The sequence below is a fragment of the Lampetra fluviatilis genome, chromosome 39 (genome assembly GCF_964198595.1).
Source record: "Lampetra fluviatilis chromosome 39, kcLamFluv1.1, whole genome shotgun sequence".
In the NCBI taxonomy this organism is placed as follows: Eukaryota; Metazoa; Chordata; class Hyperoartia; order Petromyzontiformes; family Petromyzontidae; genus Lampetra; species Lampetra fluviatilis.
In genome coordinates this window covers 3497673-3516400 of record NC_136313.1, presented here as the reverse complement: position 1 = coordinate 3516400, position 18728 = coordinate 3497673, and the positions used below count along the sequence as shown (strand labels likewise).

At 47.4% G+C, this 18728-nt stretch overlaps 2 protein-coding genes across 2 annotated transcripts in view; both read left to right on the top strand.

The window, feature by feature from the left end:
- LOC144945878 (hydroxylysine kinase-like) overlaps positions 1-18074 on the top strand; it is a 35070-nt gene extending 16996 nt beyond the window's left edge. The window contains exons 2-6 of the mRNA XM_078874489.1: positions 3706-4033; positions 6911-7053; positions 8486-8666; positions 10005-10323; positions 10944-18074. Coding sequence (XP_078730615.1) covers positions 3709-4033; positions 6911-7053; positions 8486-8666; positions 10005-10323; positions 10944-11118 — 1143 coding nt within the window. The 5' untranslated portion in view covers positions 3706-3708 and the 3' untranslated portion in view covers positions 11119-18074. The remainder of the gene's footprint in view (positions 1-3705; positions 4034-6910; positions 7054-8485; positions 8667-10004; positions 10324-10943) is intronic.
- APTX (aprataxin) overlaps positions 1-18728 on the top strand; it is a 179627-nt gene that overhangs the window by 116885 nt on the left and 44014 nt on the right. The window lies entirely within an intron of this gene.

The window sequence follows — 18728 nt, the reverse complement described above, 5'->3', positions numbered from 1 at the left end:
TATCTAACCCCAAATAAAGCAGTTGTGAAGCGTAATGTTTCGTCGTGGAAAGCCCACGTATGAATTTAAACGTGCGGGTCATGCGCGCCTACCGCTCCTACATTTAAATCAAGTTAGCCGACAAGAGTTGCAAGAGTAGTGTACGATTCAAAAGTGATTGCAATTACAACGACGATAGACTACTAACGGTGTGGTTCACTTGTCCGTAATGAAGTTGATGAAAATTGTTTTTCTACCCTTTTATCTGGTAACAAAACTGACACCTTTTTTACAAGGAGTCATGTTTGCATTGACCACAATACCTGCAGTCATAATGCAAACAAAAAACATAACTGATAATGTATGCACTGTCCTTGAAGTTGATTGGTTCACACCCAAAAAGGTGTCAGTTTTGTTGCCAGATAAAAGGGTTAAAAACCAATTATCATATTTTTTACTGGCAAATGAGGTTCCAATGGTGAAGTTGATGAAGTTATTCCGTCATTTTAACACGTGGGCTTTCGCGACCAATATCCAAAATCGTTTTTTTTGGGTTAGATCGCGTATTTACGCCTATGTATTTACGCGATCTAACCCGAAAAAACCTCTATCATGGATTATTTCGTCATTCCTTGAGATTTGTTTTGGGAGCCTGCGATGTTATTTTGTCTGTGGTTTGGAGTTCGTAGCCAGTCTTTTCAACCATAAACAAACATTCCTTGAAGTTATAAAGTTATACAATGAATGTCACAACTTGAACTAATGTGTTAGCTAGCATAGTAATGGATAGTGTATTGAAGGTGGAGGGAACGGGCTGGAATGCAAACGATATCATTTTGTCGAATACAATTGTAGCCAGATTTTAATTACCTCTCCTGGTATGAAGGAGGTTGTGGGTTCAATCCCAAACCTGACTCCTATGTATTTGGAGTTTGCACTTTCTCTCCGTGGTCGCGTGGATTTTTCTCCAGGTCCTCCGGTTTTTCGCTCCAACATTTAGAAACACAAGTTGAGAGTACTTTGCTGCAATACATTTTCCACTTGATAACCCACTTTGTTGAGCTATCTTTTGTGGCCAGGTTGCTTCTGAAAAATATCTATATAGCTCAGTGGGCCTTACCAGGTAAAATACATAGTTTAATTTACACGTTTTAGATGAATGACAGCGATTTATAGACGGTGATGCGAAGCAAAAGATTTAATCCACAAAAATGTCAAACAATTCGTAAAATTATAACAATAGAAATCGCGGGACACGAGCAGAAATTATTGCAGGTGTCAAGCGATGAATGAAGAAGCATGAGCGCGCTGGAGGGGTCACAGGAGTTTACTAGCTGCGTGATGACCCTGGCTGCCGTGGCTATCTGAACTGGTCCTGAGCACCTCACTCCGCCAACGCACATTGACCAGCTTGGTAAAGTTTCGATTTAAAGCTTTCGTGACTGCAGGGATTCATCTTATTGGTTCTTTCGGTAAAGTCACGTAGAATTGAAATAATAAAATAATAAAAATAAAACATAATAAAGTAATTCTCACGACGTTTCGGCCACAACGCAAGCAGCCGTCCTCAGGTGGAGAGCAGGTCTGTCGGAAAGACAGCGTCTGAATGAGTCTTAATGAGACTTTCCGACAGCCCTGTTCTTCACCTGAGGACGGCTGCTTGCGTTGTGGCCGAAATGTCGTGAGAATGACTTTATTATGTTTTATTTGTATTTTATTATTTCCATTCTACGTGACTTTACCGAAAGAACCAAGAAGACAGCTTGGTAAAGTTTGGTCAAAGAAACTGCCGTGATTAACATGGCATGGGGGGGGGGGGGGCCTCCGTGTAGCAGTTGGTTCACATAGGGCTGTGAATTATTTGAGGTTTATTCTATAAGGGACTAGCTTGACTACCCGGCTTGGCCTGAGACTTGGATTCTTGTCTTGAATTAACACACGGCATACGCGGAGGGTTGTGGGTGGGGGATGCGTGACGTCAGCAGACACACTGCGTGACGCTGCCGCATGCGGGTGACATCGCAGATGTGACGTCACCGCTCACCTGCCGTGCAAAATATATCCATTAATGCGCCCCCCCCCCCCCCCCAATACAAAAGTCTATTTTTATACTTTTTGCATTGTGTACAGTCTGGAAGCTACCCACATGGCAAATTTCAAGTTTGTTGCATGTCGGGAAGTACGCTAAACATTTCGAACAGACACACACATTCACAAATTTCCATTTTATATATACAGATAATTTCGGCCAGGGCTGCCCTGTGTCAGTGACTCTGAAAACTATGTTCACACCCGGCACACCACGTCCTCCGTGTACCTTTCGCTAGAGCTGTGGCTACCGGGGCTGTGCCGCCTACTCCACTCCGCACCAGCGACCCGGAAAATATTCGGTGACAGATTAAGCCCTGATTATTATTCACACAATTACACATGCGATGGAATTTGAACACGTGATTTTGTGCTTACGGGACACGGTGTTTACTCGGTGGGCCATAGCTGCAGCTCCGCAATGCTGCATAAACCCACGGTTCTTGTTTAACTCCAGTTACAGTAATGCTACTTTAACAGGCACTGGCTGTATTTCCACTGAAATACACAAGGACAATTCTCTGTTATTACGAATCTTATATCTGACATGTTTTAAGCAGTGCCTTTCTATTTTTGGTTCTTTGGGTAAAGTCACGTAGAAGGGAATGATCATCAGGTGATGATGATTGCTTGTGTTGCAGTCACGCAGAAGGGAAATAATAAAAATATGAAACAATAAAAATTCTCACGACGTTTCAACTGCAACACAAGCAATCATCGTCAGGTGATGATGATTGCTTGTGTTGCAGTCGATGATGATTGCTTGTGTTGCAGTTGAAACGTCGTGAGAATTTTTGTTTAATATTGTTATTATTTTATTATTTCCCTTCTACGTGACCTTACCGAAAGAACCAAGAATATGAATCCCTGCAGTCACGAAAGCTTTAAATACAAATTTGGTGCCTTTCTGTTCAGAGAAATGTGTTGCTACTAAATGTGATGCGAGCAAAGGGACGTGTTTATTGATCGCTGAGCACAGTTATCGATCGATTGACTTCATGGCCGAGCGATAGCGCGTTGCAAATGTTTGTGGTACGAGCCCCACGACCACCCCGGTGAATACTGTGGGTGTATGAACTGTTAATATTGCGCACTGTCTGCTTCACAGTCGGATGTTAAAGATCTCGGAGATGTCATTTGAATAAGTAGCGTGCCACGTGTGTCGGCACAACTGTGTAAATGCGAAAACTACTGTGGACTGTCCGTGAAGCTTATCGCCTCCAGGATGTAGCCTTGTATGTATGCTGACTTTGTTTCGCACCGTACGTAGCCAACCGTGCTGATCGGAGGTGCCTTGCGCTGTACGAATGGAGCGAATGCCAACGTGCACTTGCAAATCCAAAGCTTTTTGTTGTTCTTCTTGGTTCTTTCGGTAAAGTCACGTAGAATGGAAATAATAAAATAATACAAATAAAACATAATAAAATAATTCTCACGACGTTTCGGCCACAACGCAAGCAGGACGGCTGCTTGCGTTGTGGCCGAAACGTCGTGAGAATTATTTGATTATGTTTTATCGTTATTATTTTATTACTCCCATTCTACGTGACTTTACCGGAAGAACCAAGAAGATGAATCCCTGCAGTCACGAAAGCTTTAAATCGAAACTTTTTGTTGTTCTCGTTTTGTTCGTTAAAGACGATGCAAACCGTGCCGCAGGACAACGGCCACGACCACGAGAAGCCGTGCCTCAGCGAGTCCCACGCGGAGAAGCTGGTGGAGCGCCTCTATGGGGTGAGCGTGGCGGGGGTGAGCCCTCTGGCGAGCTACATCGACCAGAACTACCGCGTGCTGGCGCGTGACGGCCGCCAATTCGTGCTCAAGGTCACCAACACGCGGGACAGCCAGCGGCCGCAGCTGCTCGAGGTGCAGATGGCCATGATGAGGTTCCTGCAGCAGAGGGGCTTCCCCATGCAGGAAGTGGTGGACAACGTCAGCGGGAAGATCATGTCACTCGAGAGCATCGGTGAGCTGCGTCCGCGGGGCCCCGGGGGTTCATCGACATCGGAGCGTAGATGTACCTCTTCTTGGTTTTTTCGGTAAAGTCACGTAGAAGGGAAATAATACAATAATACTAATAAAACATAGTAAAATAATTCTCGCGACGTTTCGGCCACAACGCAAGCAGCCGTCCTCAGGTGAAGAACAGGGCTGTCGGAAAGACAGCGGTCTGAATGGGCACCACCAGGCTTGGCAGCGTATATTTAAGCTGGGTTGGAGGGGGGAAGGGGCGCCTTGACAAATGAATTTGCATATCAAGAGGAATTTAGCATATTTCTCCTATCTCTCTTCCAAATAAATATCCTGTTTCTGATTAAATCTCTCTCATATCCCTACAATTGATTTGATTTCGCTGCACTGAACTCTGGCTCCCACAACGTAGCACCACGCAGCAGCCTATGATACCTGTTTAATGCACGGTTGTCACCCATAGAAGCCCTAATCCAGGCTCAATCTGCTTAGCTTTCAGATCTTATGATAGGGCACATTCCAGGTGATTTAGTCATAGGCTGATAGTAATCATGATACGAATACAGCATTGGTTTATACTTGCAAAGACAACAATCCTCAATATCAGAGCATGAGACGGTGGTGTTATACTGGGTTGCACTCCACTGACGATAAGTGACCTTTAGTTTTTTGTGAGGTTGGTGGATGTAACGCGCTGCTTGTTGGTACTGGCCCAAAGGTCCACATTGGGATCTTTGTTTGGCGTGTGGGATAAAACTGGAATGACTGCTCATGGACAACCCACACGCACGAGACGATAACATCTGTGGTGAGAGATCAGAAGCACACTCGCTGCATCTCATCCACTGACCACCTGATTGGCCTGCAGGTTGGTGGATATCATGTTTGTACAGTTCACCGACCCCGCCATTCGCCAACTGCACAGTGTGTTCCACCTCCCCGCACCTCCGATGAGCACGGTTGGCTACGCACGGTGCGAAAGAATTTCAACATACATACAAAACCTAAATCGTTAGTTTCGTTTTTACTTATCTAGCCAGGAGACTCTGAGAGATGTTTTAATGGCACAGAGAAGCAGACGTCAAACTCTTTGCATCGAGTTCCGGATTGATTGACAAGGGGAACACGTCAAACCAAAACCATTTAATACATTAATAGGCATAGATGGGAGAGAGATGTCACAAGCGATATATTGTAGGGATACGAGAGGAATTTAATCAGAAATAGGATTAAATTTTCGATTTAAAGCTTTCGTGACTGCAGGGATTAATCTTCTTGGTTCTTTCGGTAAAGTCACGTAGAAGGGAAATAATAAAATAATAAAAATATAATATTTTTTTATTATGTTTTATTTTTATTATTTTATTATTTCCCTTCTACGTGACTTTACCGAAAGAACCAAGAAGACAGAAATAGGATATTTATTTGGAAGAGAGATGGGAGAAAGATCTATCCGCAAGAGGAGAGATTTAGAGTAATACAAACATGTCGATACAGAGCTTAGCTCTCCCCCACACCCACTCCGACCTCCTGCATCGCATCACTGCTACTATTATTATTATTGTAATCATCATCGTTACACTTGTTTTCACAGCAGAGACTCACCAAGTATCGGGAGGGTCTTCTCAAATGTTGCAGTTGGGGGGGGGGGGGGCGCGGGGGCGACGGTTGTCGTGTGTAGTTTCAATTGAGCATTGCTGACCGAGACATGCACTTAATTAGTTCATATAAGGCATGGCGGGACAGTTGTTCTGTAGACCAGAATTAATTAAATTTCGATTTAAAGCTTTCGTGACTGCAGGGATTCATCTTCTTGGTTCTTTCGTGACTTTACCGAAAGAACCAAGACAGAATGAATTAATTTTGGTGGTTTGGGCTTGGCCCGACACTGGGCTGCTGAACACTTGTAAAATAAAGAGCTTCGTAGCTCATCGGATTCCTCCAGTATAAGCACATATTCTGATTATAATGCCTGGGCTAGCAGCGCTCCTCTAAACCCAGGCTCGGGGTTCATCGCGTGAGCTGACATCGACGCCCAACGCCGTGTATGGAATGCGAAGATCACGGAATGCCGCTGACCCTCATATTTATGCGATGGAGCGAGCGATAAAAGTCGCCTCCTGATGCAGATGGGGCCCCCATTCACCCTCCTCCTAAGTATATTGCTCAAGGTGAACCCGGGGAATTCAGCTAGACTCGTGTGCTGACGTGTCCGTTCTGGCCCGAACCTGGGCGAATTGCCCCCGGTTCCGGCCAGCGTGCGCTGGGGCGCGACTGTTGCGTGCCACGTTGCAACTTTGGCGGATGTCTTACGCATGGGTGTGGCGAGGTATTATTCCTCTCGACTGCTTTATTTATCTACAGCGGTTTAGACAACAAGGCCCATATTGGAATGCGAATTTCGGAATGCGTTCGTGTTATTCATTTCTGCGTTAATAGTAACCGTGAAAGAAAGTCATGAGAAAAAAAATCGCTCCAACTTAATATTGTGGGTGGGGGGGAAAAAGAGATACTCTATTCAAGTTACAAGAGAGATTGGCGTTTTAGAGACTACACCAATTTTGTGTGCGTTATAAATCGGACTTGGCATGTTCATTATTCTTATTAACAATTTAATATTGAGCAGCAAATTGTCATTTAATTTCCTAAAAAAACTGTAGCCTTGGCTATCAGTTGAGCAATACATAAGAGACCCTGTGTAGTATAGCGCGTGGGTAATGTGGTGAGTCGACACTTTGGCCTGACCTTGGAGGTTCCGATAACAGCTTCCGAACAGCTTTTTATGTTCCAGAAAAAGGAAGCGACGGGTGAGACTGCACTAACCGTGGTGACCTTTCGACCTCGCTGGCGACTGCTTATTGTGAATTCTCAGACTGCGGCGAAGGTGAGAAGGAGTTCAACGTGCGGCTGCTCACGTACCTGCCCGGCGTGCCGCTGTCCAGGGTGCTGGCTGACGGCAGCCTGTACTACCAGGTGGGCAAGCTGGCAGCAAGCTTCCACCAAGCCCTGCAGCAGGTACGAGCCCACGGGCACTGAGGGGGTGCGTCACGACGCGTCTCTTGACACGTGACGTGAGAATATTCGGCAAAGTGAAAAGGCAAAAAATAAATTTCTCGCAAATTACTTATAGATTTGAAGCTTTCGTGACTGCAAGGATTCATATTCTTAGGTTTTTTCGTTAAAGTCACGTAGGTAAAAAATTAAAATTAAAATTAATAAAAGTAAAATAAAATAAAAAATCACGACGTTTCGGAGGCAACACAAGCTTCCGTCTTCAGGTGAAACCGTCACAGCACGCTTGCTGTATCAAGTAAATGCTTTTTTACCTATGTGACTTTACCAAAAAAACCTAAGAATACGCAAATTACTTCATTGGGAAATGCATAGCGATGGTTTCCCCAACGCCTTACTGCGACAATCTTTAAAAAAAGTCTTGAGTCTCGGCGAGGCTTTTCTCTCGGTAAGCAAGTGTGATGTGACGTAGCGAGCCCACTCGCTCGGAACGTGAGCAGCTGTTCATAATTGGCAACATGAGACTCCTTCCAAGAGATGGAATGGCTGGTTTTCAAGAAACGTATTTTTGTTGTTGTTTTTTTTTCCCCCCTCCCCCGATTTTATTCCAAGCGTCGGGGTGGAGCGGTGGCGCAGTTGTGCGCACACTGCGCTACGAACCCGGCCACCTGAGTTTGATTTCCGGCCACGGCTAACATTCGTGGCAAGTGATATCTGAACCAGTCCTGCCCCCCCCCCCCCCTTTCCCTTGTCCTCTATCCTTCACCAACCTACACTGACCAGTTTGGCGAAGTATGGTCAAACACCCGACATGACCAACACTGAATACGGCAGAGCCTTGATAAGGGCTGCATGAGTTGTGGTGCTAATTGGTGTCATGTCTTGAGATGGGGAAAAAAATCTCATTCTGTGCATCACCTCTGGTTAGAGAATGGCCCGCAGAAGGTGATCTCGCAAAACTACTTCTCAGATCCATTCAAGTGTCCTGTTATTCGCAAATAACAATCGTACATTTGCCATATAATAAGTCAAGGATGAGACCAGAACATTGTCAACTGGGACACAATTCTGATGTTTATCAAATGCTACGGGACACTGGAATCAGCCTTTCTGCAACGCAGACTGTAGTTTGCTAGCTTGACGTTTGTTGTCTTCATCTTACATGTGTACTCACTGGCCAATGCGATTTTAATCTCGTATTGCATTTTATTTTATTTTGAGACCAGAACATTTTAAACTGGGGGCACAATTTTGATGTTTATCAAATGCTACGGGACACCGGAGAACAGCCTTTCTGAAACGCAGACTATCCTTTGCTGGCTTTACATTTGCTGTCTTTATCTTACGTCTGTACTCAACTGGCCTATGCAATGTTAATCTCGTATTGCATTTATTTTTTTCATCTTACCGCCTTCGTTTTTAAACGTGTGCGCAGTTTGAGCACCCGTTCCTGCACTACCTGCAACGAGACGATTTCATCTGGAACCTGTCCAACACCCACCTGCTCGAGGCCTACCTGTTCGCTCTGGACGGCGACCCCAACCAGGGTCTGGTCAGGGAGGTCATCGCCAAGTTCCGCGAGGAGATCCAGCCCAACCTGCACAAGTTCACCAGATGTACGCTTGCCTCGCAGCTTCACCCGGGACGTAGCCCCATGCCTCAGGGGGCGAGGGGCGGTTCAGGCCACCGACGAGGCCTTGAAGCCACGACGGGTGCCACGTATGTGTGTATGTTGAACTTCTTTCGCACCGTACGTAGCCAACCGTGCTAATCGGAGGTGTGGGGGAAGGACAACACACTAAGCACACAAATCAGTTCTAAAGAAATTAGTGTTCAATCTGGGTTTAAAAGTGTCTAGCTCCAGTGACTTCCTAATATCGGAAAGAAGAGCTTTCCAGACGGCCGCAGAAGTGCATCTGAAAGCGCGCGATGCGGTGACCGTCTTTGTTTGTTGGATGGTTAGCCAAAAGCCGCTGCGAGGATGACCCGAGTTTGCGTGATGGTTTACGCTGCTTAACGAGATCAGCAAGGTAATGTGATTCATTTGTGCCAAGCATTTGATTTGCAATGCGCTTTACGTGATTACTTTTACCCAGTATACACAGATGCATTACAAGGCATTGCATGTAATGGGGAACACTCGCGCACACACACACTCATCATCGGTGAAATCAAATGACAGGGTTATTACATTCAGACCCGACTGTGTATAAGTCATAATTGTAATTTCTACCAAATCATTTTTCACTGGATGCTAAATTGTGTTCAACAGTTTTTTGTTAAAGCTGGGGCCTTGCTTCACACACATACTTATAGTAATAATGATGTACAGCCCTTTTTGTCAATGCACTATCTGGACGATGGCATTCCCAGGCTGTGTAGGGGGGCATGGCGGTTGTTTTGCCACCTTCACCACGCTGGTAGATAGGATCCCAGGACTGGTTCGGATATCAGTGATGCTCTCCAAGGCCGGGAATCGAGGGCTCGTGATGCAGCGTGCAAACCACTCCACACCGCTCCATATGTCGCCCCCGTACAGGGTTGTACGATGCTGGTGGATTATTGTAATTCAGCGCCTTTGGAGGCAGGAGGAGTTGGTGAATCACTGAGACTCTGCGGTGCCTTTCTTTGACTCGCACACGCGAGAGAGGGGAGGGGTTGGAATGCGCGGCTCTGCGTATACGACGCTGGTGGATTGTTGTAATTCTGTGCCTTTGGAGGCAGGAGAAGTTGTTGAATCACTGAGACTCTGCGGGGCCGTTCTTAGACTCGCACACGCGGGCAATGCGCAACACCAATCGTGCGGCTGGAATAAAAACGGCACGGGCACGAACTACGACGACGACAAAGGGGAGGACGGTCGACGATAAAAGACAACGGGCGAAATAAAATTCGACGACGAGAGCCGTAACGCGTTTGCGCACGCCGCGCGTGCCGTCCCCCCCTCGCCGCAGGCATCATCCACGGTGACTTCAACGACGACAACATCCTGGTGCAGGAGGTGGCCGCGGGGAGCGAGCGGCAGCCGGGGCCCAAGTCGGCGTCGGGCGACACGGCGAACGGAGCGCCGCGGCACTGCGTCTCCGGCATCGTGGACCTCAACTCGATGATGTTCGGCTACCACGTGTACGACCTGGCCATGGCCATCATGTACATGATGGTGGAGAGCGGAGAGGCGATGGAGGCCGGGGGTCACGTCCTGGCCGGCTACGAGAGCGTGCAGCCCCTCAGCGAGGACGAGAGGAGGGCCGTCTACTTCCTGGTGGCGTGCAGGTGAGAGCGGAGGGGGGGGAGGGGGGCCGGGCCGGTCCGGGGCAGGTCAGAACAGGTCGGGTCGGGTCTGCCCGGTTCGTCGTTGGCCGCATCGGGGAAAACGTTGGCTTCAAAAACCTGTGGCGGTTGCGTAACGAGAATTTAATCCAGATCTGGCGAGAATCCGATAAACTCGATGATCGTGCGGCAAACCACGGGGTGATTGACCATACTTCACCACGCTGGTTAATGTGTATTGGTGAACGGGGGGGTCAGTAGCAGTTTAGACATAATAATGCTGATTATCATGGTGTTGCTAATAGCACTTCGACGGATGCTTCTGATGACGATGATGATGATTATAGAAAAGACACTTCTAGCGATGTTGTTTACGATCATGTTGCTGATCACGCTGATGCTGCTGCTGCTGGAGACGAGGAAGATGAAGACTGCGACTTTCCTTCCGCTGGCACTTCTGCTGCTGACCACGAGACTTGATCCAACTATGGCTGCGATTCCTGGTCGCTGAAATCCCAGCCGATAAACAAGCCGGCAGCAAAAAACTTCTTGAATAACAAACGAATTTTAACCGTCACAACAGCAACGGCAACAACAACAACATGGTCTACTCTTCCCCGCAGGTTCTGCCAGTCGCTGGTCATGGCCCGCTACACGATCCTGCGCTACCCGCAGAACGCCGACTACCTGCTGATAACGGCACGCACCGGCTGGGTGAAGCTACGCGAGCTCTGGACCAGGGGCCTGGAGGACATACAGAGGCTGTGGTCCGATGTGGCGGCACGGTATAGAAACTAGAACGGCAGTGGAGTTCGAGCGGACGGCGAGGAGAGAGAAGGGGGAGTTGGTTGGTTGGGGGGGGCCCAACGTGAGACGCGTCCTTCCACTCGCCCCACCGGTACCTCCCGAGGCTTCGCAAGGAACCGGTTTCAACTTGAACGTGGCGCCGTTGGTTTTGGACAGGTGCGATCTTTAAATACGGAATCTGAAAAATGTGAATTGCTCGTGCCAGGCACTTAATGCATAGAGGAGGTTTTTCGTGGCTTCAGGTTGAGGAGGCCACAAGCGCCACCTCAGGTTTTCCATTCTCGGGCGATGGCGCGCGCGTCTGGTGGATTCGTTGAGTAACTGGAATGCGACGGAATTGGCTTCATCGGCAATACGATACAAGTGCATTGAGAGACCGTCTAAATCCGCGTCGCTGGGAATCGCCCAAAACAGGAAAGTATTTACTCATTTTCTTCTTTGAAACTTTTCGGAGATAGGAGACGATCGTAGACAAGAAGGACGAGGAAAGTTTTGGGCCTGGACTTGAACAGGGGGCAGTAAGATGGGAGATCTTAGTTGCTGGCGTGCAGAGAATGTTGAAGGCGATTAGAGGGGGGCGGGAGAGGTAGGAGCGTTGAGAGTCCATGGAAGATCTTGAAGACATTGAAGGCGTCTTCAAGATCCTCCATCTTGCAGTTGAGTCGGAATTAGGTTGAGAGCACAGTGGAGGGATCGGAGTACCGGGTTGATGCGTTCTCATTGATGGGTGCAAGTTAGAAGGCTGGACGATCACGTGCACTTAGGAAGGTGGGGGATTTGTGGAGTCCACAGAGAGGAGGAGTCCCTCCATGATTAATCAAGGGGCATGATGAGGGCACGAATAAGATTCTTGAGCAGCAGTTACATCGGCGCTTTCTCCACCGGACAGGTCAGAGGTCGCAAACGGGTTTTGATTCCGTACCCGTACCCGGCCGCACCAGGGTCGCAAACGGCTACCCGTACCCGTACCCGGCCGGGTAGCCGGGTATCGGGTAGGGTACGGGTATCGGGTACCCGGTTGCGACCTCTGGGACAGGTGCACATATCTTCCCAGGAGAAACCGGTCCATAATTGGTCCCTCGCAATGGAGCTTCATCATCATCATCATCACACTTTTCTTTCACGTTCCAGTTCTCAACGAATCCACCTGTGCGCACCAAGTGACGGGCGGGGGCAGCACAGGACCGTCGCAGACAAAACCCATTGTTGTATTGTGCTTCTATGCTCCCGTGTCCATTCTTGTCCGCCTTTAACCCGCACTGACCGGCACGGTGAATTGTGGTCGCGTAACCCCCAACGGACCAGCACGACGTGGGGTGGTCGGTCTCGTGCAGCGGTGGATTGACACGAGGCCTGTACGCGTGACTCTCAATCTCACGTCACCGGAGGTTGAACAAACCTGAAGTGGAAGCTGTTGTTTTCTCAACCTGGAGGCACTGGTCACCCACTGCCTTGTTGCATATGTACATACACGGATTTATACAGATTTCCACACACATGTACATTTGCTTTCCTTAGGTCACGTGTGTATGCATGTATGTATACACGCATGTGTACATTCATACCTACACGCATGCATTCATATGTACAGATATAAATATATAAGTCCACTAATAATTTACATAGGGACATGTTGGCAAATATATACATCTGTAAATACATGTACAAACATATACCCATGTATGTGTACGCAACACATGCATGGGTATATGTTTGTTTGGGGCGTACCTTGACATTGCTTACTTAGGCCTATATAATTATATTCGTGTGTATAGCACATTGACCTGTACAGGGTGTCCTTGAATGTACCCATAATTAAATAATCGTAATTATACATCTAATTGAACTGTGCGGTTCAAGTTTCTAGTTTGTTATGTTCGTGCAGGATGGTCTCATGTGCAAGACTGACCTGGGGCATTCGGATGGCATTAGGGAGAGTGATGAATGCCATGTTGCGAACTACGTCAAGGGATCTTTAACGTGTCCTCCTGGCTGAAATATTGGCAGCAAAAACTCCTTACCGTGCTTGCATTTGCCGATCACGAAAACCTTGAGCGAATCCGTGTAGGCAGCACGCACAAAAGGCGTGCACCGAGTGTACAAAATAGCTGCATCCGTTGGTCATCCATCTTTCTAGAGTGGTTGTCGACAGTAGCACACGACAAACGCATGTGAAACGATCGCAGGTGGGATGTTGGCAAACGCCTGGGACTTTTAACTCTCGATATGATGCGTGTCAACGCCGATGGTCGACACGACATGGCGGTTGAGAGGGGGGGCATGAGACCCGGATGATGGAATCTTCACATCACCAAGTGTGATTGGGTATGTGATTTGATAAACCTAGCTCGGACGGCAGTCCACTGTAATTAATGTTCTTCAGTGATGGGTGGACACCCTGTAACAGGTACACTCACAATCTTATACAGTAAACGTGTACATTGAGATATGTTAAATGCATGCTGTTAGAATTATGGTGTATATGTGTTACTGTTAGGGATGTTCCAGATTTTCGGACGAATCTTAAAAAATCTGACAATCAGGCCGAGACGTAAAATTTGGGGCAAAATAAATAATCGTTTTATTGATCTGAAAAAGTGATGTCACCTTTTTGTGACATCACTTTCACGCCAAGAGTGGTGTCACGTGACATGAGGTAATTGCCACGTGACACATCACTTGTTAAAACGCATCAAAATTAGTACATCGTGTAAGTGGTAAAAAAAATCCATAAAAAGATCCATAATTGTTGTTACAAATGCAAACAAATATTTTTTTTAAATCAGAAAATCACCCATATTATTTTACATGCATATGCGTATCTGTACACGTAAGTATGGGTGTGCATACACAAATACTAGGCGTGTCGCTATGCATAGATAATAAACAGACGACTCCTACACCCGCAAACGTTAGCATCTAATCGTGCATTTGGGAATTGATTATTTACAAGCGATGCAAACGACGTCTGAGCGACACGATATGCATTGCAGTCGTGCAAAGTCGAGTGAACGAAAACTGTAGAGACGAGAACGAAAAAAAATCGTGAAACAATGCAAAATGCGAGTTTAATCACCGATGGTGACCCATTTTGCAGGACCGGTGTTTGTGTCGGTCGTGTAACGACGCAAGCGGATCGAATCCTCGACCGACGGTGATTCCGTATGCTCACAACACATGGTAAAGTGTGAGCGTTAGAATCGCCCAGTAAACCGTTTGGCCAACGTTGGTCGAACGTTCATCCTTGCGCTGGCCCAGAAGTTCCACGTTTACTGGGAAGCCACTTGCATTCCATCCGTGCAATCCACCTCGTTGATTCGGTCAACTAATCCCTGCAGCCACCAGATGTGCCGCGTTCACCACATTTGGTCATTAAAACCAAATTGTTTAATCTTGAATCCATCGCAGCGCCCGAATCGTGACGATACGTCGAACTGCTGGATGGTGGGGGTAGTTTGATTCGTACATGCCTAGTATTTACCTACATGCATAACCTGCGCACAGGATAGTACTGGCATAACGCGTGTAGCCAGTTTTACGCCTTCCAAAGTGCCTTTTTTTAACAAAACAGGAGAGACGCGAGTGGTCCAGTTACAGAGAGCTATCCTCCAGAAACGATGCTTGCGTTCCTCTGCACGGCTACGTCCTGGTGCGACAACCTGTGGTTAATCCCAACCTTGCTCATCGCTCCCTGCCGTAGCTGCTCGTGCATTAGGAACGTACTTTTGCTGCATCCAGCGCTGTCGACAAAATAGCGTTCACATGTAGTTCACGCAGATTTTCAGTGCAGCGTGCAACGAGTGCCTAGCTTTGAACTGTTGTGTCGCGTTGTTTTAGTTTCCCGCTCCGCCCCCACCTCCCCGAATATATTTCACGTTAAGTGTATTTGTCTTGGCGCAGGTGAGAAGTAAAATAAAAATCGGCGCAAAAACAACTTTCGCCACGTAAAATATAAAAATCGAAAAAATAACAAAAATATAAAAGAATGTTAAAGAATATATTCCCGATGGCGCTTGTTGATGTGTTTTCCAATTATGCTGTCAATATCGTGCCTTTGTGCAAAGTAACCATTTGAAAATCCTGAAAAGCAGTGCACCACCCTGTGTGCCTCGCGCTTCCAAAAATAAGTCTCCTGAAAATTCAGTTATTGAAAAACGACGTGTTTTGAATGGCCAAACCCCCTTCAAAGAACCGTCTATACGTACACACGCAAACCCCTGAACAGGCTTAGGCTGAAATAAAGCAACAATGCGGATGCCGAATTTTTTTAAATTCCGATGTCATGTTTGGATTTGACATCCTTCAACGCTTCCAGACAATACTTTCACAGGACCAAGCTTACAAACGACAGAAGAACACACGCTAGTTTTAGCCCACGGAGTTTTTAAGAGGGCAAATCGCAGTTTTCGGATTTTTAAATCTGATGTCATGTTTGGAATTTGTCACCCTTCAGCATCTCCAGATGCAAACTTGATTAGCTCTGAGTTTGTGGGGGAAAAAAAAACACCCAAGTCTAAAATGTTTTGGTCCTACATTTGAGGGGCCTGTAATGAAAATGCCGGTTTTTCAATTTTTCCAAGTCGTAAATGTCGAGACTAGGCTCTCGTCGTTTCAATTTTAATCTCTCCAAACGCTTTAGAACATCATTGTAATTGACATCGCTCGCTCGGTGAACTTATATTGGGGAGACATGAATGGTTATGTTAAGTGGCTTATTATTACTGGAATCTTTAGATGTTAATAATCATTATTTAGTTGCGGTTGATGATCAAATGTGACGATGCTATCGTTAGGGTCTTTAGCAATTGCACCACAATCGAGGGGTGGTGTCCCAGAATAACCTGGTAACCCACACGTGTTATTGTTCTCTCTAACCCCACGTGTGACTTCTTTGAAGCACTTGACAATACAATCATCCCATCAACTTTCCCCGTACAGATGTTCCGCACAGTGGCCTTAAAACATTCGCTCCCATCATCTCCTCCATCCCCTTACTCTCTTTTACAAAGCCCTACCTCTCACGAAGGTGAGCTGCTTGTTGTGTGGGTTATCAAGTTTCCTAACACGCCCGCCAGTTGCAGTAGAATCTGGCTATGAGCACACCCTTTACAGAGCAAGGCCGCCAGTGTAACGTAAGAATGTGTTGCCATATAAGAACTGTGCTTATAGCAGGTGTGCTTATATCCAGCTCCTACTTCATCTGTTTTTATTTGCCAATGATTATTGCCCAGGGTCCACAGCATGGCGGCTCGTCGCTCGTGACGCCCACATGCGGTGTTGTGTCAACGCAAACCACAATGCAATGCGATTTGTGTTATAGAAGTGTCCGAATGCGACCCCTAATGGCCTGCGGCCTAACCGCGTGCCCATCTCGTCTTGAGCAGGTTTTGAGCCTGGATACTGCTCGGATGGGCGACCACCTTGCACAAAACACAGGTGCAGTCATAGTGGGCGATCCGGGCAGTAGAGGGCAGTGCAGCGAAATCGATGTTGTGTCTGTACTCCCCCTGACCTTTACCAAAACACGCTGACGTGTGGTCAGATAACCCCTCGCCACCCACTGCTGTGCTGGGTGGCGTGATCCCTTATCCAGCAGTGGATTGACAAACGGGAGATGTACACACACGCACACAACACACGTATGGCCGTGTAGCCAAGACGAAAGATAATCCGTTGGATCTCTTTGACACAATGGAATTGTATCGAACAAATTGTTCAGTCATTTTCACAAGTGAGGGGGAGAGAAGGGGTGGTGGGGGGGGTGGACCTTTTGCAACTCTGACCTCTTTTTAACTCGCTGGTTGCCCCCCCCCCAGTGATCCGGCAGAAGCCGTGGTTTCATTCAGGGGGTTTGTGTAGTGCGCGGAATTTATAGCGGTCCGCATCCAGTTTGGCCAACCATCACCACACCCCCCACCCCCCCGTACATTTCACGTACAACCAAAGGACCAAAGCGCACCCCGCAGTTAATTCAGACTTCACGCGTGGCGCGCCCGCACGCAAAGGAGGCCTTACATTTCTCATGGAATATTTTCCGGGTCGCCGGTAGACTGGAGAAGGCACACGTGATTTTTGTTTTTGTGTAGTCACGGCCGTGGTGTGATTAGTGAATACTGGATGTGGTGTGCCGGGTTGCGGGACGTGGTTGAAATTAAGGCCCGCTCACATGCGCATCCGTGGGTGATGATAATACTGTCAGAATCTTTTTTTCCCCATTCATTTACCCAGGAAATCCTGACTGGTTATGAGATTTTGTATTCATGATGTTCCAGCGTTTAGATGTTTGACCAATTCCTTTGTAGCTTGTTTGGCTCGTGAGAGGAAACCGGAGAAACTCGGGGAGAACCTGGGCATATGAAGGGGGGGGGGGGGGATAACACTCGACAACTGCACAGATGGATTCAAGAAAGCCACCGTATACTGACATCTGTTGGCCCACTTGCAGCGCAAGGCCTAAAACGGTCTGCTTTTCCCAGACAGTCTTCAAGTTAAGCACTAAACCCAGGCTCTTCTCCGGCTGAGTTTCAAAGATCTGACGAGATTTGATGCATTCTAGGTTAATTTTGTTATTTCGTGAGTTGCAGTTGCATTCAGATATTTTTAAAATCTAAACTACAGTTGACCTTAGAACCCTCAGACACGGGCGTGGGAAGTCCTGGCCTCGTGAAAGATCAGTCGACTTTATTGCGTTGCCATGACCTTCCACTCGGCGGGAACTGTAGTGGGGCGGTGGTGGTGGGTGTTTGATGGTTCTGCTGTAAAGGTTTCCTCTACAAAAGTGGGACACTCCGGGTCGGCACGGTCAAGAGTGTTGCGCAGCCGGTGTGTTGATGTGTTGTCCAGACTTCTCCATTCGTATGTGAATATCATAATGCGTGTTGCACTCCTGTGTATATTGTACCCTTTTTTTTTTGCTAAATGTGAAATAAAGTGAGCTCATGAGGATACATGTGGCGTGAATGAGTGTGTGTGTGCTTGTGTGTGATGGCTGAGTCATGTAGCCCGCATGCCCAGCGACCGCATGCCTAAACATCTTTTGTTTGGCCGAATAGAAGGGGCTAAATGGATGCGACACGGGCTGTAGAAGAGATGGAGTGAAGTGGTACAGGATGACGTGGAGCTGAGTGGACTTGCCGATGACTGGTACCAGCGGTGCCAAGATCGGTCTCTGGAGAAGGTTCATGAAGGACGCTCCTGCGCAACTTGAGGCAGTCGCCCTCCAGCAACAACAGAGGGCAGAGGAGCAACGTTCACAACAACGAGCGGAACGCCGGGTGGCTGAAACGCAGCAAGTTGGCACAGTAAGGGAGCACAGGTGGTGCATCGGCCAGTCCTATCAGTCAGCCGACCCATGGCACCTGGGTCTGCCCCGTGACCTGCCAGCGGGCGTTCGACACTTCACGTGGCCACAACGTGCACATTCAAGTTCATGTATTAGGTATAGCCCTGTGAGCCATTTGGCTCTTGAATCGGGTGCAACCGCAACAAACAAAAAACAAAAACATGAACAAGAAAACATCTTAAAGTGAATGTAAGACTAAGTGCAAACAGAAAATCCAAGAAAACACAGCAAAATGTTGCAGAAAAACACCGTACACCAA